Raw genomic sequence first — 21,650 nt, 5'->3', positions numbered from 1 at the left:
AAGGCAATAAGATTAGACAGAGTCTGCAACCACCTGTCAAATGGACTATAACGTCAGATCACAGGCCGCCGGGAGACACTACACCCGTCTGCGAGGGAGGAAACGACGGAGCCGACTGCCCTTTTTTTGCAAATTCTCCAATTATGTTTGTTTGACTGGAAGAGCTGAGGGCGAAGAGGAAACTCAGCACACCATTTAAAAAGTTTCAGCAGTTAGAGAAGACACCGGCTGACAAGCAGCAGCAGATGACACGGGTGCCGGTGAGAACATTTTTTTTTTTTTTGATGGAACTTTTTTTTTTTTTTTGCTGCACAACCTGTCCTCCTCCCTCTGCTGTCGCTGCTGCTGTGATTCACTGCCTGCAGGTTCTGCTGGTAGACAGAGACCAGGTTCTGGTTTTGTCTCAGCCAGCAGCTCAGTTTACAAGAATGTGCCAAATTTGAAGATACGTGACAAACTCAGCTAAACAGTTCGACTACATACAGACAGCTTTTGTTTTAGTTTGTTTGTAAGAATCCGCTGTTAGCTGAGCTAGCGCGCTGTGGTGGATGAGAGACTGCGGACAGAGCAGATTGAAATGTCGCTTTTCTACATGTTTATGCTTGTTGAACAGGTGTATTGATTGGCTTTTTACTCGCAAAAGTTTTATTGCACTTACAGTAGTAATCTTTGAGTTATCTTCACTTGACCTGTGCTTTGCTGCTCACTTTGCTCCGTGTGTGTGTGTGTGTGTGTGGGGGGGGGAGACACACACACAGAGAGCAGAGGAGAGGCTGCAACGTGATAATAAATTAAACCAAAACGTTAAAAAGTACTGATAAAAGAACCGGTAACATAGGAACAACAAGCATCTCTTTCCCTTGCTGTTAAATATTATACAAAGCAGAAATACGGTGGCAGAGTAAAATCTTTTCTTTTTTTTTTGCTTTAGCAGTAAAAATAAACAGACTATGACGGAATAAATAATTCACCTTTGACAGAAATCCATCTGTAGACAGAGCTCTTGCACCCATGAGATGAAGAACTGGATGTGAGACTTTTCTGTCAGACACCATCATTATATTTCAGTACAGCTGGGCTGCGGAGGTGGAGGGAAAAACTAAGGGGCGAATTCACAAAGAATGGATTGCAGCCGCTGATCGCACCGTGAATTGTGCATCATTTGCAACCTCTATCTGCCCTGTCTCAAGGTCCTGTTCACAATAGATGTTACGCTAATGATATGATGCCACAAACACACCCATAAGGTTTTTGCAGCTGAGTGCAGTTTACCCTTGTTTTGGGTCTGTTTGAATGAGCGGAGCAGTTTCCAGTGTTTCAGGCTTTTCTCCACATTTCAGCACACAGATTGGTTCACAATGAAAACTGCAAAGAACACAAAAGTCTCAAATTGTGTGTCTTTAATTAGTGGACGTGCACACACACACACACACAGAGCTCTCCAATCTACTGAAATGTCACAGCTATTAATGTGTCTCAGGAAGGACTGAAACATTAGATTAATGTCTGAATCTTACAATAATGCTCAGATGTCACTGAATGTATCCAGGATTTCCCAGAAACATCAGTACTGATCAGCAGCTGAAACGATAAATATGTCTCCAAACTGAGAGAGAGGATGTGCACGTTTACGCACGCGGCACAGCAGCGGTAACTTTATTATATAGTATTTTTGTTTTTAAGTAGCTGAAAGTTCGAGATAAACTACCCCCCATACATACTCACTAGATCCAAATATCAATTCAATATCATTCAAGCCTCACAAGCTTGAAGATTTGAGGAGAGAGAGTGAGTGGCTTCAGTGCCACCAACTATCTGAAGACATTAATAATTTTTCTCTAACTGTGTGTGGTTATTAGCGCTGGTCTTTGTGAATTGGACTGTTTTTGCAATGAGGCTCATTTGCATAGAAAGGGGCCAATTTTGCGCCAAATGTATGCATATTATCTAATTTATATACGAGCAAATAGCACAGGTGCACCGAGACGCTATTTACTTGGCGGTGCACTTTGGGGTGTATTTCAACCTTTGCAGGTGCTTTGTGAATTTCACAGTTTCTTTTGGTCTCATTTGTGCAGGTTTAGCGGCCGCAAAAGCAGCACAATCCTTCTGTGAGTTTAACTTCCTGAATCTTTTTTTTTTTCCCCCGTCGGTGAAAGAGGGCTCTTTCCTTCATCGTTTCAAGGTTTACATTATTAAAAGTTTATAAGTCTTAAGTTTTGCTGCTTTTTACTGCTGCTAGAGGGCCATATCACTTTAATGTGAATTTATTATTTTATAAACAGTTTAATTCTGACTACAAATCATTGCTGCATGTCATATCCTTCTTTCTTCCCATGTTTAGCGTCTCTCTCTCTGCACTTTCAACTATCAAATTAAGACTAAAATATCAAAAAAATGTTTAAAAAAGAGAAACTCTGAGTGGTGAGTATGACATGATGGTGTTTTTTATACTGATGGAATTAATACTGTTAAAATGTAAGTCATGTATTACAGGTAATTACACCCTCCCCCCGATGTTATCCTTTAGTGAACAGCCTTCATTTGTTCCAGCTAATATTTAGATAATTTATAATAAATAACTAAAAATACTTGTGCCAGTTTATAAAAAGATGGTTAAATAATAAAAATGTGAACTCTGACCTCTATCATGAGACAGAACATGAACCTACTGGTGATGAAGACATCCTCACAATGAATGCATTAAAAACTGGATGCCATGCTTCCACATTTGTAGGCCCATAGAGCATGCTCAGTAGAGGCCTTCTACAGCCAACCAAATCCTGATGAAGTAGCTGCTCCTTTTCTTACAACTGTTTATGTAAAAAACTGCTTTTTGTGCCAGCGTACCCCCGAAATCACCTCATAGCCCTGCAGTGTTCCTGATCGACTTCACGCTCTCTCCTGCTCTTCCAAGAACTGCTGCCGTCAAACACAACATCTCTAAGATACACATAAAAGTCATTTTGATGAATCGTGTGTCCTCACCTGAGTCGGCGCTGTACATGTAGACGAACTTGGTCCAGTAGAAGTGCTCCAGCAGGGCCATGAGGGGCTCCTGCAGCTCGGGCCGCAGCTGCAGGACGAACTGGTTGTTGGTCTGAACGGGGAAGGATGGCGTGACGAAGCAGACGTGCAGAGAGCCGCAGAAAGACATCAGCATGTTGACTGTCCGCCGGTCGTACAGACCCATGATGGCGTACACGCCTTTAGAGAACTGGGAGCAGACTGGGATAGATGGAGGAGAAGAAGGAGGAAAAAAGAGAAGAGCATTACAACTGAGGTAATAACAGAGTAATATTTACACTCGTATAACATCATGGCCATAAACAAGCTGTGCATTATTTTTACATAATCTCACAGCTTACATGTACTGTTGAAAATGAATCTTCATCACTGGAAATCTGCTGGTTTCAGCTGTTTAAGAAAGCTTCTACTTGTTGGAGAAGTAAGGTCATGTTGACCTCAATTATTTTCACTATAGATTAATCTCCTGATTTTAATAATTGGTTAATCTAATAATAATAATAATTAACAATATGATCTAAAGTATTGTCTTATTTTCAACAAACAGTCTAAACCCCACATATATTGGTATAAAAAAGTAAACAGGGTTTTCTCTGGATTTTTTGTGAGTCTGGAGAACGTGTGTGGTGTATGCAGTTTGTGTTCACACTTTTAGACTGTTGTGCACTTAAGTGAAGAAAAATCGGGATTTGACAGACAAAAGTGTAAGGATATCACTTTTATATACCATGATTATGTAGACCTGGGACAATGTGTTTATGTACCAGTTCGATACTATCACAATACTGCCTGTTTGATTCAGAAAACTGATTTTCAATTGAATGAATAGAAAAGGGGGAACTATTTTCAGTCTCTTGCTCCAGTACACTGTGTGCTGAACCATTCACTGATGTCCTTATTCCACTGAAATACAATATGAAACAGAACTGGCAGATAAGATTAAATGGTCCGCAGCCTTTTTTATTTTAAAAAGTGAACTGCATTAATGAATGAATGAATCAATTTGAAAGCATCTTACAGTCTCCTGCCTGTATGAGAATAACAAGCTGAGGGGGAGGAGGAGCGCTCTGCTGTGTTATTATTAACGTCATGTCTCCAGCAGCGGAGAGCAGCATCTCTGCTGCACCGTTAGCTCCGGGGAAAGACATCGCTGTCCAACACGCTGAGCGGGTGCAGGGTTTCTGAGGTGAAACAGACTGAGCACTGACTTATTTTCTTCATCTCAGAAGTTGGTTTACGTTGTTTAATGCTGCAGTGTGTGTTGGTCAGTCGGTCTTATTTGTTACTGCTAGTCATTAAATCAAAAAACCTTTTTTGAAGATGAACTACAAGATAACTCTGCACTGCCCTCGCAGTTCCGTCATCACTTTCCACAAGTTTCAACAAAGGCAGCAGCCAGTAATACAAAGACAGTCCACCTCTGAGTTATATAGGCAGGGAAAACCCTGAACAATGAATTCTCTTAATTGTCTGTTGATCAATTAATCGACTAATTGCTCCAAAATACATTTACTTTACCATGACTGCTAAAGATCAGAAACTGATTTCGGACCTTCACCTTTATCTTTTATCTGACAGTTTGGGTTTTGGTTTGGAGCTGATAGTGTTTGTCGACTCTCAGTCTTGTTATAAATAAATTCTTTCATGTCTTTGCATTTTAAATTTCAACTATGGCTGCTCATTATCATCTGTGGCTTCTTGTGACTTGTGTGTTTAATGCCTGCAAACCAAATTTCCTTTAAGATAATTAGAGATCCAAGCAGCAAAGCTGGAGCCTTATTGTTTATTCTTTCTTTCTCTCTTTTTTTCTTTGTGTTTCTGCAGCAAACACTGTACAACCACAAGTCACCAAAATTGGCAGGTTGGTTGCAAATTCCATCCTCTACTCAGGCACATAAAATGACATTGACATTTGCAACTTTTTCTCGATTTTCTCAAAATCTTATTTTCCACAATTCCTCAGAAACCGTTGGGCCAATCATCCCGAAGTTTTGTCAGGATCATCTACGGACTTCAATGATCTTAAATTGTTAAGGAAATTTTGATACGTCAATGTGTTTTGCATATATGCATACATTTTTAAACCTGTGTCTTTAAGTTCAATTCTACATAAATGCTAATAATCAAAATTGGCTTAAGCTATCAGTGTTTCCCACAGAATCAGATTGTATTTGTTTATAGAATTTTTGAATGAACGGGATGTTGTTGTGACTTTAGCATCTAATTATTAAAAATGCTGCAGTAAAAGACACCACACCACACCACGTCCCTTGTTTTTACAGTCTATAGTCGGCGCTTTACAAAGCAATGTAGACGCACAATCTATATTTAAGTGTTTACGTTTTTAAGTGGAGATAGCATGACTGCGCCTCTCAAGTGTAGATGTCATGACAAGACTGTAGGGTAAAAGCTCACAGGAGGCTGTTTGTGTGCAGCGGGGGGAGAACGAGTCGATGCTGGTGCGTCCACGTCTGTTTTCGGAGTATATCACCGAGGTGCACAGCTCCAAAATTAGAAAATCAATTTGTGGCGGGCAAAGTTTTATTGTGGTGGGCTGCCACAAATAAATGAATGTATGGGAAACCCTGGCCACTGTAACCAAACTAGATGTATGTGTCCGAGCTTTGCTGCGCAGTCCCGGGATATTCTGCCTCTAGGGGGCACCACAAATGCAAAAAGTTTATATTTCATAATCACCTGCACGGATTCATATGAAATTTGGTTTGCACATATTCGGGTGGTGACTCAGTCAGTGCATTAAATTTGGTAATGATTGATTAAAGTGGGCATGGCTTATTACAACAAATCTAAATTTCTAGATATTTAACAATCCAAACTTCAAAAAATCAAAATAAATCACCCGTACGTCCTACAGAGCTGAAATCTTTTCAGCACATAGACTGAAATGTGACAAAAGTTTGCCTCACTGCAACCTATGGTCCATTCATAACTCAGTCACTCTATATTTTTCAACATATGCAAAGTAAATTAACATCTGTATCTCCAAAAGTCTTCATCCAATTGCTACCAAAATTCTCTTGGACATTCTTTGCATACTAGATAGCACATGTTTCAAATGGTGTTCAGACCGGTCAGGTGGTGAGTCCACAGTGAAATAAAGTGTCTTACTGTGATTTGTACAGCTTTTTCTATTTCATCCAATATTTGAACACATTTCTATACACCTGAGAAAAGCAGGATATGCATGATTTTTTTCAGAGTTGTATCCCCAACAGTTAAATTCTTGTGAATATTCTTCCTCTTTCTGCCTTCTGCTTGTGAAGTTGGTTTGGTTTCCAGGCTCCGGAGCCGGTTGGCGAGGTTGGAGACGGCATCAGGAAACTACCTGCGCCTGGTTAGTTGTGGCTTCTTTGTTAACCTCTTTCTATTGTCTTCCTACCAGGCTTCCACCAGCCAGATGGGTTAGGATTTTGTGTTTTGTTTGGACGCATCACACACACTTCATTCATTCAACTTATTCAGTCTCATTGATTTCAATGCAGTACTTTACTGCATGCAGAACTAAGTTAGTGTTTAGTGTCAACTGCTGTCAGAGCTAGCTGGGCTCTGCTGATGGTCTAGTGGTCTAAACACAAACTTTCTAACTGTAAGGTCTCCAATCCCACCTGGCACCAAGCAAGAGTCATGAAAGTATCAGAAAACATTTCTTTGTTGATAACAATCATGTGATTAGTCTTTCAACTATTTATCTGTAATTTTGGTGAATATTTGAACTTCAGTTGCATTAAGTCCTGTAGACTCCCGTTGTAGTCAACTTTGAGGTTGTGAAAACAAAAGCCGCTATATTTACCAGCAGAGCTAAAGTTGCTGACTATAATACAAAGGTCCAGGGTTCAAATCCCCAGGTTGGCAAGTCTTACTTGGAGACGAAGTAGCAAGTAAATCGTGTGATGTGTTTTCAATGCTTACTGTGGTCATATTAAGTGAAGGGTTGTCTGTTGTCACCCTCTGAAAATTAATTTTTATTATTATTTTTCTCTGCTAAAAGTGTTTGTGCAGCAAAAACCGTAAGATCTGGAATCACTAAAAATTGGCAGGTGGGTTGCAAATTCCACCCACTACTCAGACACATAGTATAATGACACTCATTGACCCGAAGGTGGCGCTGTAATAATGAAGTTTACATTTTCGCAATTATCTCAAAAACAGCTTCATCAAGAGTCAGATTTCTGAGATCCAGGACACCACATTGGAAGTGGCTATTGGTACGGATTCTTCTGTGTCAACAGTCCATTTATTGTTGGTACGCAAATAATATGCATGCACATTGGTAGTGATTGCACATGATCAAATTCATATTGTTTCAAAATGGAGGAATGTGTTAAAATGGTTAGGTTTAGGCACAAAAACCACTTGGTTAGGGTTAGGGAAAGATCATGGTTTTGGTTAAAACAGTAAAATGTGGGAAAAAGGCCCCATTTAACAGCAGAATCAGTGCGGAAAACCAGTCCGGACCAACAGCCTGTGGACTACTGGTATGGAATCCCATTCCATGTCAATAGTCTGTAAATTATTACACCGGTTCCGCAGCTGTAGTCGGTGCCTTATATATTAGCTTTTGTATTTCCTCCAAACAGTGATGTCCCTTTCATTTTTTTCCCACATTTTCCATATGTTTTTGCATTTTAATAAGTTCTTCTTCATCTGTCTTTAACTTGCACACTTCCCAGCCAAGCGTGTGTCATTTGTCACGCACATTTATTGTTTATCTGCTTTTGTCTGTTTTTTAATCTGTAACTGCAACATAAAAAAGCAAAATCTGGGTTTGATAATAAGCTAACAGATGATAAAGTGCTCTTATCTTCATGGTAGACAGACACAATTTCTGCTGCTGACTTATCTGCTTCTGTGGAGCTGATAAACTTAACTTTCCTTTTTCACACAAAAGGCCTCCACATGGTAAATCCCCACAGTCACAATGACTGTAATCAAATCACTTTTCATGCGGAGCTCTTTCACAGTCAGGGATTAGAGCTTAAGACAAAATTATACTCACTGCTGAGGTACCACAAGTCATTCTGTCTTATTTTTATGCTCATCTGGGCACAATCGGATTTAGACTTTATAAAAATATGTCTGTAGTATCTGTGTCATCTCCCAGAAAATCCTAATTTGGACGAAGAGGAATGTGGCAACCAGCACAGCTGAGTGGAGCTGAAGTGATTAATCGATTAGTTGCCAACTATTAATTAGTTTGTAACTATTTTATAATTGATTAATTGATTAATCATGCTGAGTCATTTTTTTCAAGGAGAAAATGTCCAAATTCTCTAATTTCAGCTTCTAAAATGTGAATGTTTTCTGGTTTCTTTAGTCCTCAGTGACAGTAAACTGAATATCTTTGGGCTGTGAACCGTTGGTCGGGACAAAACACAACACTTGAGGACGTCAGCCTGGGTTCTGGTAAACAGTTATTGATATTTTTCACCATTTTCTGACATTTTATAGACCAAACAACCAATCGATTACTTGAAAAAATAATTGACAGATTTTTTTGAAGGAAAAATGTTCAAATTCTCTGCTTTCAGCTACTCGGATGTGAATATTTTCTGGTTTTCTTCAGACTTCTTTGACAGTAAACTGAATATTTTGGGGGTTTTGGACTGTTGGTTGGACAAACAAAAACTGATGGAGATTTTTCACCATTTCCTGACATTTTATAGACTACACAACTAATCAATTAATCTGTAAAATAATCAACAGATTAATCAAGAAGGATAATAAACATTAGTTGCAGCCCTGGCTGAATGTGATAGGCTGAAACACCTGACAATCAAACAAACACCCTAAAACATGCATACTTTTTTTTTTAACCTTTTTAAAGATTATCTTAAACCCCCCTTAAAATCCAGAGGTTTAACTCATCACCTTGCTGTAGTGAGACAGTAGTGTACAGGTGTACTCCAGGACCCAGTGACATCACAACCATGACGGAAAACATTGCTTTTCAACCTAGTTTTAAGTTACACTTTTGTATGTTGTCTTAAATCAGAAATGAGTAGTGAATGTTGAACACTGATATACTGACATTTTCATATACAGCAGTTACGGAGCAACATTATCATTCATGTGGAGTCGTGTTTCTGTCCACCTGGTGAATGTAAGTCCAATATTCACTCTCTTTTAGCTCTGTTTTTGCTCTCTACCAACTCCTAAGAGAAATATCTGGCTCTTTAGCTGCTAAATGCTCCACTATGTTCACCAGCTAGTCTACAGCTAACTGTGTCTGTTTGCTGTTTGGTGCTGAGCAGGTAGTGTACAGTGGCTTTTTACAACTTTTTCTCTGAAAACAGCTGCCTGCTGCAGCCCAAAACGACGCTATGAGAGCGCTGAGAGTGAACCAGAACAGTAAAGTTGCAGCCGGACAGATAAACAATGAGTTGAAACTCACTATAAAGCTCCGTAAAACCGAGAGGAGCTGCAGAGTCACTGATAATTCTCTGTAGGTTCATCACTACACGCTGACAGCTCCCCTCCAGTGTATTTTGGCATTTTTAAGGTATTTCATTTTTCTGAGTCATTTCCTGACAATGTGGATTAGCCACAATCTTTGGCAAATATTTTTTGACAAATAACTTGATTTTGCTCTCAAAGTTCAAAAATTTAAGCTGTTGCTAAAATGGAACAATGACATATAACTACAGTAGAGTTCCGCAGTCATATGTCAACCTCAGAAAATCCCTTTGTTTTTGTGAGCGACACATAGGCTACTGACACAATAGCAGGTGCCTGTCTTTCGGATTAATGCTTAAAATATAAATTATGTATTTCAATTAAACAGTCCAACCAAAATCAGCTCAGAAAATAATGTAAATCAGTCTGCATTGATTCTTACAGTATCTGCTGTTCACAGCTGTTTATACTGTATGAAAAGCTCCTTAAGTTCATTAAATCTCTGCAGCATCTGAAGGCAGCAGGACTGATATGTTGATAAATCTGCAGTCTCTGAGTGGTGCACGGCCGTTCACTGTATTTACCTTCATTAAACCACCTAAAAACGACGCCAGGCTGCTACAGAATAACCGAGCAGGGCTCATCATCCTCTTTTCTTTTTAGGAAAAGTAGTGTCTCATGTTGAGCTGTCATTATCACGTTTAACTGTGATTGGCTCAGTTGTTTCAGAGCTATGAGAGCAGTGATGTGACTGACTGACAGAATATTTATTGATCACCACATCTGCTGATCTATATTCACCTTCACCCAGTCCCTCTCATGTTGCGCTGCTGCACATACATGAACCAAAATAGCGGGTATGCATAGAGACCATCTTCACCATTTGCATTTATTATTCTAATTTCAACTGAGAGTACCAATTATTAACGTGAGGTTGCAACACCTGGCTACTGAGGAGGAAAATTTACAGACATTTACTATAAAAAAAAAGATGCAAGATGTCACTGCTTCAGATTGATGATCCATCAATAAAGAATCCATCATCTGAGTTCACGTATGGATTTCACATATCTCTGTTACTGACATGTAACCTTGTCTATATAGCTAACGCTGTAGTAAGTGGACATGTTAGGCTATGATGTCGCTACCATTCCAACACGTCACTAGCGTGCTGGGATGACAATGCAGTTGCCATGGTAATGGATTAAGTCCGACTATGAACCGCTCCCCCGTTCTCTGTTTTAACTGTTAAAGTAAAGGAAGTAACACTGGCTGGAGAGGCTTTAAGCCCTGCTGATGGGTTTATTCTCCACAACTGAAGGTGAAACGTTCAGCTGATTAATCATTTTGATTATTTCGATCGATTAATCTTTCATTCGATTTTTTAACCAAAAATCCCAACCATTTTCTAGCTTCTCCAACGTGAGAATTTGCTGCTTTTCTCTATTATACAGTATGTTAAAGTAAACTGAATATCTTTCAGTTTTGGACATTTGAAGTTTGCATTTTTAAAACTTTTCCAACATTTTATAAACCAAACAATTAATTAAGAAAATAATGAACCCTATTCTGTCTTTGTCTCTATCCATGGCTCCTATTTAAACATAATGTTAAATTAAAAACAAATCATATTTTAAGCATTAGATCAGTATCAGTATTAGATCAGCCACATGTGTGCTGGAAAATGTTCTCATCTATCTTCTCTATGTGTCCTTGGTGCAGCCTGAGATCCCTGCGGCCAACGCTAACATGCTAACAACAAGTCTGGTCCCTCTGAGCAGGCTAACACTGGAAATAACTATTCCCTTTGAGGCCGTGCTATCATGCTAACAATAGATGTTTGCCCTCAGGCGAATGCTATCATGCTAATGAGGTATCTGTCTCTTAGCATTAACGCTCCTGTCCCACTGGGACGACAGAGCGCTCCTTCATCAGAGGGTCGGGCAGCGGAGACTCGACAGATGCTTTGAGCTTTTGGAAGCTTTGTAGTTATTTGTGTTGAGGTCAATAACATCCCCATGACGAGATCCAGATGTGTAACCTATGGGATCAACCAATGAAGTGAGTTTTAATTTAGATTTTAAACACATGGACTGCTGTTTCTGTAATCAGTGAGCTCTGTGTTTACTCTGCTGCAGAAAACTGCAGTTACAGTTTAGTTTTCTAATTCCTGTTGGTGTGTTTCTTCTCTTTCTGATCGTTCTTTGTGATAATATTCACATTCAAAATCACTGCTTTAATCAGGTGGTTTTAATTTGACCTGCGTATTAAAATGAGCTCAGTAAAGGTCCACAAGTTCAAAGTATTAATGCATTTATACATATGTATGCATAATGTTTTGCATTGTATTCAGTTGGCTAAATAAGTGCCTGTATGAGAGTGTACATGTTATCATGTACTGGGAGCGAGTTGGAGTTTTTATTGTGAAGACGTAGGAAGAGTTGTTGTTGTTGTTTTGCATGAGGTGCGCTGTGAATGGGGCTGCAACTGACGATTATTTTCGTTATCGATTAATCTGATTATTTTCTCAATTAATCGAGGAGTTGTTTGGTCCATAAAATGTCAGAAAATTTGAAAAATGACAATCACTGTTTCCCAAAGCCCAAGATGACGTCTTCAAATGTCTGGTTTTGTCCCGACCGACAGTCAAAGATAATAAGTTTTCTGTCACAGAAGACTGAAGAAACCACAATATTTACATTTGAGAAGCCGGAATCAGAGACTTTGGACATTTTCTTCTTAAAAAAAAAAATGACTCAAGACGATTAATCAGTTACAAAATAGTTGCTGATTAATTTAATAGTTGACAACTAATCAATTAACCAGCTAATTGTTGCAGCTCTAGTTGTGAACATGGCCCTTGCCAATAAAGTAGCTGTAGTGTAACTCCAAAAACTTGTCTTCTTGTCAAGTAACACACTAAGTAGCTGTTCTGGAGCTTTTGATCGAGTCTTCTTCAGTTACTCACATCTCACTCACATAAAACAGTGACCACGTATATTTTGAGGTTTTTCCAAATATTTCTATAGATGGACAAAAGATAAATATTGATTTGATGTTTAAATACTTATGTGTTACTCTAGATTCCACTCCTACATTCAAAAGGCATATCAAAAAGATTGGCCTTGTATTGACATATAACATAGTTAACTTTAGACATATTAGGAATTCATTAACAGTTGAAGCCTCTAAGACAAAAATGAATGCAATATTTTTTCTTATTTTCATTACTGCAGTCTTGAAACAAATTAGGTCACTTCATAAACAAGCCCTGAAAGTCCTGGATAGGAAATCATGACAGTATCATCAGTGTGAATACTTGTTAAATATAAAATGTTAAGCTTGGACGGTGTAAGCTTTGGTATTCAGGTGTCGGTTTAACGCATAAGATAAGATCCACTGTCGCAGAGCTTTGTTCAGCTCCGTCCCTAAACTCACAAGCAAAAAACAACAGTATTGGTCTGAAATTCAGGCTGGCAAAGACAACTTATAGTTATGTTTACGCCATCTAGTGGCCGTTGTAATTATGAGCCGGGGAAGTGACGCAGTTCAGATGACATGAAAATGAAGTGACTCAATAAGATGATTTTACCTTTGCTGCAGGAGGCCGCTTTTTGTTTCCCGTTGACAACCGCGAGTCGGGACACCTTTTTAAAAAACGTAATCTTGTGGTGTTTACTGTTGCCATGACGACAAAGCTTGCATAACTTTAAGGAAGTATAAACCATGTTACAAGTGACCATTTTAACTCCGTTACCATGATCTTTCCGTAACCCGAACCAAATGGTTTTTTTGTTAAACCTAATCAGACCTTAACCACAGTGTTGTCGCATCATGAAACATCATTGTTGTTTAACGGTGATTTGAAAGCAACATATTAAGGTACTGTGGGTCATTCTGGAGGCAATTACTACAGCCACTAGACGGCGTAAACGTAACTATAGTGTGTTCTTTTGCTGGGTGAATTTTAGACCTATACTGTTGTTTAATTATGAAGATGTGTTGGCTTTTTCTTTTAAAGCCATTAAAGAATAGAATAAGCTACATGTCAATCTGAAAACCTGCACAGATTCCCATATTTTCTCCTATGAAGTTAAAAAATTGATGTTAGGTAACCAGACTTGTCAGCATTGATGACCTGTTTTTATAACTTTGGGTATATATATGTAATATTTGTGTGTGTGTGTGTGTGTGTGTGTGTGTGTGTGAGATTTCATACATGGTCCCTAATATGAGTCACTTTAATAAACTAAACTAAATTAATGAAGACAAATGTTCAACAAGGACACTTTGACGAACCAACCTTGCCTCCTCCAGTCAGACATCTCGCTCCTCGCCACCGGAGGCTTTTAGACAGAGCTTTATTTAAACACAGCCCAGAGATGACGACGAGCGCCACGGGGCGCACAGCTGAGACCGCGTCGACCCACAGAGCTGTTCATCCTCCTGACACATCCGTCCATCTCACCACACTGCAGTAATAAACAATAATTACCCGTATGTTTGGAGAGAGGAAAAAGAAAGGAGGGATTGTTCTGCTGAGGGGTGTTAGTGAGTAACTGTGAGGACATCTATTAACCAAAGGCTTCCCCCGTCATCATCCTCCACTGCCTCCACTGACGATGACCCACGGCTCCGCTGTTTACGCTCCTCTACTGAAAAGACGAGACAGCGCGGCCCCAGAGACACACATCCAATGATCAGGTCACTGTTTCACTCCATCGTTCTGTATTCACATCACTTAGCCGACACTTTCCACTGTCACTTTCCCAGAACGACATGCAGCCAGGTCAGACACAGAATCAGCTGCAACTGCGGCATTTCAGCGATGGCAGCGTTTATATTTGCTGTTGGTTTTATCTGAAGTGACGCAGTATAAGATTCAGCTTGAATTCTGTGACGGCTGACATTAGAAGCAGCCACAAACAGGAACATCACGGGGTCACGGGGTGAAGATAATACTGCCGAGACACTGAGTTGTTACTGTGGTATCCTAGCTATTGGAACTTGTTAAGTTAATAAGAATACTCTTGTTTAAAACTGATGTAGACCAATAAACCTTTTATCTGTTGCAAACGAACAGTCCAGTAGGGGGCGATCCTACACTGTTTTTAGGGTAGAGTGCACGTTCTGTAAAGAAGACCAGAACTGACCAGAGGACCAGAAGTGAATGTTGTAGGAGACATGTGAGAGAAACATGTAAAATGCCAAAGAGTTCAGTAAAGTTTCCAAAAGTTTTGGATGTTGTGGACATTCAGTTCTTTCAGAAGATACAACATCTTTCTGTCGATGAGGATCCATGGCTTGCTAGCAGTCTCTAGCTAGGTGGGAACATATTGTTTTCATCTGGGAAGGGGAGAGAGTGGATTAAGGATGAACGTAGCAGCGCTTGATGCAAAAAATCAGACATGGGAAGAGTATTGTGAAATCCTGGACCAGTTGCGACCAATCAGACTGATGGCAGAGATAGGCAAAGAGCTTTACTCCTAAGCCATATTCAGACCTAATCATGCGGTGTAGCCCACAGCCGCACACATTTGTGCCCTAGAACTTAACCGCTGTGAAACAATCAGAAAATAACGTTTTATTGATCTGATTCACCGGTTTTCTTGCTACCAGCACTCCATCTCTTCATTCATTCTCCAGCTCGCTCGACCACAGCTGCTCTCTCTCTCTCTCTCTTTTTTTCTCGCCTTTTTTTAAATGAGTCGGGAAGCGGACAGCAAAGTCTAACTTTACTTTAAATGTTATCAAACGAGAAATATCCTCTTCTCCTCCTAGTAACGTCTTTGTGCTCCCTCATGGCACACCACCTGATTTGGTCTGAATACAGCCGAAATGTCATCGGGGCATCAACCTACAGCTTGATGCAGAACCTTCTCAGCCCAGAAAAGCCTACCAGCAACTACCAGCCTACTCTTGATGAAAAATCATTTTGATTCTATGCCCCGCTAGTGCAGGACTGCAACTACGGTGAGACTTCACAGCAGATGTTGAGAGACAGGATCGTATATGTGATCAACGATGATCGGATTCAGAGACTGGCAGAAGTAGATCTAACACTTGACAAAGCTTGGTCTATTGCTATATTTGGAGAGACAGCAAACAAGAACGCCCATGATCTGCTGAAGTGCTTCCATGTAAATAAAGGCCCACAGGAGGCTTGTGCATTCAAAGGAGAAACAAGAGTGTTACCGGTGCAAGGAAGCACACTGCAGCAGACTGTAAGTTCAAACAAGAGAAATGTCATGCTTGTGGTAAAGTAGGGCACATTGCCAGAGCTTGCCGTAACAAAAATAAATAGAACCAGGGGAGTAAAAGACCCGCAGATGTAAGAGAGAAAAGAGACGGAGTTCATACTACTGTTCCCACAAAGTACATGAGAATCAGGGTGAAAGTGTAAGTGATAGCTCGGAAGAGGATACATTCACACACTGTACAGTTACATGAAGTTCAGATTGGTGAAGAGTACAGCCGTGTATATAACTAAATGTTAAAATTGAAATAGATACCAGCTGTAGTCTCACAGTTATGAATGAACAAAAGATATGGAAAGACACAAAAAGTCTTTGCATAAAGCCAGTTAAAATCGAGTTGGAGACTTATATAGACGACCCTGTTAAGGTGATAGGAGCAGCACGTGTCATGGTTAATTACGAGAGCGAAGACGGAAACTGCCCCTCGCTGTGGTTAAAGGGAACGGCCCCAGCTTGCTAGGGTCAGGCGGGCAGACACAAAGCTTGAGAAGTGCAACACATGAAGGCAGAGGAAAACACACAACAGCATGTGTTAAGCAAACATGAAGATGTGTTCAAAGAGGAGATGGGCACTCTGAAAGGTACTAAGGCCACCATCCACGTAAAAGCCAATGCTATCCTACGATTCTTCCATCTTATATGCCATGCGTGTGAAAGTAGATGAATAAATAGACAGACTTGTTGAGAGAAGGCATAACCACACCTGTGAAATATGCAGAATGGGCAGCACCAGTGGTTCCGATTCTGAAGCCTGTTGGAACCATAGGATCATGTGGAGACTACAAAATCACAGTGAATACGGTTTTCACAATATCCAATACCCCGGGCAAAAGACCCTTTATGCAGCACTGTCAGGAGGAAAGCAGTTCTCCAAATTAGATATGAGTCACTCATACCAGCAAATACACATGGATGAAGAATCCAGTACTTGACAGTGAACACGCACCGAGGATTGTCCACGTACAACAGACTGCCCTTTGGGGTGGCGTCAGCACCAGCCATATTCCAAAGGACCATGAAAAGCTTGTTATGAGGGATTCCGCCTGTGGCTGTATTTCGTGATGACATCCCAATGAGTGGAGTAGATGAGGTAGACCACCTGAAGAACCTCAACGCTGTGTTGATAAGGTTGGAAGAGGCCTGGTTGCGTTTAAGAAGGAGTAAGTGCGCCTTCCTGCAAGATGAAGTTGAGTATCTGGTGCATAGGGTGGACACACAGGGGCTTCACCCAGTGGAGAAGAAAGTGAAAGCCATCATGGAGGCTCCCACTCTTACAAGTGTCACTGAACAGAAGTCATATGTGGGTCTGCAAAATTATTACAACAAAATCCTTCCCAACCTAGCAACCCTGATGGCCCCACTGCATGAACTCTTAAGACACGATGTGTGCTGGATTTGGCAAGGATATACAAATCTAATTGATTAATTAGAATGACCTCACAAATTTGTAAATCCTCTTACACTAAATATATAAGAAATGTTGATCTATGTGCATGAATCTCACCTGAAGAAACTGTACTTACTAAATTAAAGGAAATAACTAATTACCTTTCAGCCTGTATGATGACGAGGAAGAAAGAAAGCTTAATGTCAGAGTCACATTATTATGGTTAACTTGTCAATCAACGGCCACCTAGTGGTCAATTATGGGGACTGCCAATGAAAATACACATCTTCAAGAGTGAACTATAGATATCATTTGCTTCGTTTGATGATGGCTGGCAGTGAAACTGGCAACGACCTCACCACACAGCATCACATTGTTTACAGACACCTGTAGCACACATCAAACGTAACATACACTCAGAAATAGTAGTCAAGTTAGCCAACTGAAATCACATTTAGTCATGTTAAAAAGTTCTTTAACTTCATTTGAATGGTTTTTATTATTTAAAGGAAGAAAAAAAGGTCTTGTATCAGAAATGCTTCTTTTCTCTTCTCAGTAGGCTACTGGTGTTACATCATACATCACTGCTAACGTGCTGTTAGCAGTGATATTGAAGAATAAGAACCAAACCAGCATTTAACAGGTCTGAAGTGACGTTTGAAAGTTTGTTAACATGCTGTTTAATGTGCTGCAGCTGAGCAGCTAATTCCTGTCTAACTGCTAACTGACGTCAGCGATGCACTTTTACCCGGTGAATGTTTGTTTGGTGGCTCGTTCAACAAGTTAAGCTGCAGGACAAGACGTGCGTTCGTGTTTGTTAGTTAGATAAGAAGGAGACTTTAGCAGGAAAGCTAATGTGGGTTGTTATTTAGAGTCTGTAGCTCTTGTGTTGTATAGCAGGATGCAATCAGGCTCAGTGTGACCGTCTGCTCTGCCGATGATAGAACAACATGTTATTGTTTTATGCAAAGATTTGATTGTGCTGTATGGAAATAAGAACTCCAGCTATGTAAGTGGATAACTAAATTTCTCCCTTTTGGTTCCAGGAGAACACAGGACAAGTGATTTATAGAACAGACAAAAAAGGCGACTTCATTTCAGTTTGACAAGAGTTCCTGTTGTCCGAAGAGTTTAAGATGCTGAACTCAGACTTGCAAAATCAGTATCACTTTTAAAGTCACTTTTAAAAATGTATTTTTTATATTTTTAAGGACTTCTGTAAGTTGATTTATTCTGGTGATTTGTCTTTCATGTGTATGTAGTTTGGATACACTTTCCCTTTTGACTGGTACTGTTCATGTATACATTCATTAACTTTATTTTTTATTTTCATTTTCATATTGTAAAGCACTTTGTAATCTCTGGTTTTGATAAGTGCTATAAAAATAAACTTTATCATTATTATTACTGTTACACAAACATACTGTATTTATAGGTTTCCATGTCTACAACAATCAGACCTTCAGTTCAAATAAAAGGAGGAAGCAGGCTGAATGGCACCGTGCACCCGTCTGAACCTCAGGCTCTAATTAATGTGTTTGGTAGCGATGCTGAATAATAGATTAAATGGCTGCCTTCCTCAGGGTGATACACCAAACACACACACACACAACCCAGTACAGTGCACACATCCACACACTGATTCACACACATCCATACAAGTGCACACACTACACAGCAACACACACATTCAGTCTAAAGTCATTTAGGCATTTCAGCCTCGCAGGCATAGTCTCTTGCTGAGAATGCAGCTTTCACACACACACACACACACACACATATATATAGAGGAGAAATGGAGGCTGTTTTCTCTCCCAACAGTTGCAGGTTCAAATCTAATCAGTCTGAATCTTTTCTGTTGCCTTCATGTCTACATTTACATTTCAGTCGTCCACAGAGGTTTACCCACAATTCACTCCAGAGACAACAAACCAGCAGTGTGTACGAGCTACACAAACAAATATCCAACCAAACTACCCAAACGGTGAATTCTGTTACAAATTAAAGTGAAACTAACTGCTGTTGTTTAGCATTTTATTTCAGTTTACAGTCTGCTGAGCTGCTGAGATAAACTGACAAATTGTCTTCACCAAAACTATCACTCTGTTTAACCTATTAAAGGATGGTGATATTCTTATTTTTTGTTATTGTTAACAAATCTAACATGCAGAGCCAAACTAACAGTGAACTGATCTAATTAGTAAGTACTAGTAAGTATTGTGTGTGTATCCAAAGCCTCATACTGTATATCTTATTCCAGCGATCACAATCAATTTCTGAAGTTCTTTGAGAAATTTACAATGGAGAACAAAAACTAGAGGTTGTGATATGTAGCACATGCTCAGGGACCTCTGCCTTACACAGAACTACTCTCCTGAGACTGAAAACATCATCGCTGTTATTAGTCTTTGAAACAACGTGACCGAACTCTTCATAATGAAGGAACATGTCACCCAGTGCTGCGGTGTGACTCACTGACAACAACGTATGTCTACAGCTTAAGATATATATGTATGATATATATAGGAATTAGATATATCAGGCTTTGGATACACACACAATACTAAGTAGATCAGCTCGTTGTTGGTTTGGTTCCAAAGATGAGATTTGTTGACAAGAAAAATATAGAAAATCACCAGCCAAATTCGTTAAGCCCTTTTTTGAATTTCTGCCTGAAAAACATACCCAGATTGAATCAGAAATGACAGCTGTAAGGCCAAAATGAACAACCTTGGGCTCTATGGATAAGGGACACTTGGGAGAATTTTGAAATACAGTAAGTATCTTTACTTCAACCTAATCAAAATTCTGAATTAGAGAGTGAAAAACACTCTTATATACACTGATGCTACTGAACCTGCTCTAAAAACATCTGATCTGCAACTCAGTTTGCAACAGAGATGAAACACAACAAGGCTACATCCTCTCTAACTGCCAAATAGCAGCACAGACGTCTGCATCACGCATGCCAGTTAATCAACAACAATCGGAGCTAGCAGGGTCATGTGACCACTCGTTGGAAACGTCTCGCTGTGAGCTATCAGCCAATACTTCCATGGCTATCACAAGGTTTGAAGTTAGTTTGGATAAATACTCCAATATAACCAGAAGACTTACTTTCCGTTCATGGTAGAACTGCACAGTGCAAGTGACTGCCTTTCTCTCATTTTGTCAACGTTGTCGTCTTATTTGAATAAACTTTATTGGAATTGTTGTTGTACAAAACCAACGGAGGGTTTCATACTCATATTCTGACTGTGCAGAGAGGAATCTTAAAACATGACGCTGACCTCTGACCTCACATCCCCACAAGAAGCAGTTTAAAAACCTCACATGGATTCAGATTCCACCACACAGCTGCTGCGATCCAACAATTAGCATTTGTTTCATGAATTTTAAACAAAAACTAATATTATTTTCAGCCGCAAATTGTTTCTCAGTGGACTTAAATTAAAAAGAAACAGTCAAAGCCCCGCAGTTTATCTCCTCTCTTTTGTCACCTTTATTTTCTCTGACTCAAATCCCTCTCTGCTGCCTTCATTCTCTCATCTGATCTTGCTTGTTTGCCCGACATGAAACGAAGGATTAAGATTAGTAATTAAAGATAATCTCTTTTTCTCTGCTGCTACAGCCCCCCCCCCCGCATCTGAACTCTTCTTTTTGTCATTATTTGCCAAATTGTGTTGTTGAAGATAAATGTCTTTCTGGGCGACACACACGTGGCTCTCTTTATCCTCATTTCACATTTGAGGCGTTCAACTGAGCGTGAAACTACAAGTGAGTCCTCAAGGGCGAAATGTCACCAGCAAACCAAATCAGCTCTCTGTCTCTCTCTTCCTCTTTTCACCGGGCTTCCTGCCTGAATGTGTCCAACACGATGCACTCTTTATTTTTTATTTTCTACACCAATAAACAATAAATAATAAAAACTACGGGGAGCGGGGCAGTCATGTCCTATCCTTCTGTCGTCTCAATCTGTAGGCTCCTGATAAGGGAAGTCCTGGCAGCCAGACAGAGGAGAAACACCATTTAATTTGCTCTCCTCCTCCTCCTCCCATCTTCATCTGAACCTCGGGGAGGACGCTGAGTGAAAATGTGAATTAGCTGGCTCTGTTGCAGCTGCTGCTCAGCGGTTGGAGTTTATATTTAAAGTGCAAACTTCAGATGCAGAGGAGGAGGTTAAGAGATCACAGGTTCTCTCTCTGAAGATTGACTGAAATTATTTCTTAATTTTGAACGACAGACTCTTTTTGCTGAGTTTTTACTCTCAATATTTACAGACTTATTATATTGTGAGTATTTGTCATATATTGTTATTTTCAGGATATATTGGGTTATCTAGGAATACCATCATTTTATGCAATGCTAAATTAATTGTATTCTTTGCCTCTACAGTTTGTCCTCTCGGGTGTAATGAAAGCTGCTGTCTGTATCCATTTATGTCACAAAAATATGTCTCATCTGCTTCATTTTCTGCATTAAAGGACACATATCCTGCTCATTTCCACATCTATATATTTATATCCTGGGGCTCTACTGGAATATCTTTGCAGAATTTACAATTA

General features: G+C 39.8%; 1 protein-coding gene across 2 annotated transcripts in view; it reads right to left on the bottom strand.

Moving 5' to 3' along the window:
- LOC121909881 (glutamate receptor 1-like) overlaps positions 1-21,650 on the bottom strand; it is a 103,630-nt gene that overhangs the window by 58,672 nt on the left and 23,308 nt on the right. For both annotated transcript variants that reach the window (XM_042430697.1, XM_042430696.1), the window contains one exon: positions 2,989-3,228. In XM_042430697.1, the coding sequence (XP_042286631.1) occupies positions 2,989-3,228 (240 nt within the window). The remainder of the gene's footprint in view (positions 1-2,988; positions 3,229-21,650) is intronic.

The sequence above is a fragment of the Thunnus maccoyii genome, chromosome 13 (genome assembly GCF_910596095.1).
Source record: "Thunnus maccoyii chromosome 13, fThuMac1.1, whole genome shotgun sequence".
NCBI classification, from domain to species: Eukaryota; Metazoa; Chordata; class Actinopteri; order Scombriformes; family Scombridae; genus Thunnus; species Thunnus maccoyii.
This window is presented reverse-complemented; position numbering and strand designations above follow the sequence as displayed.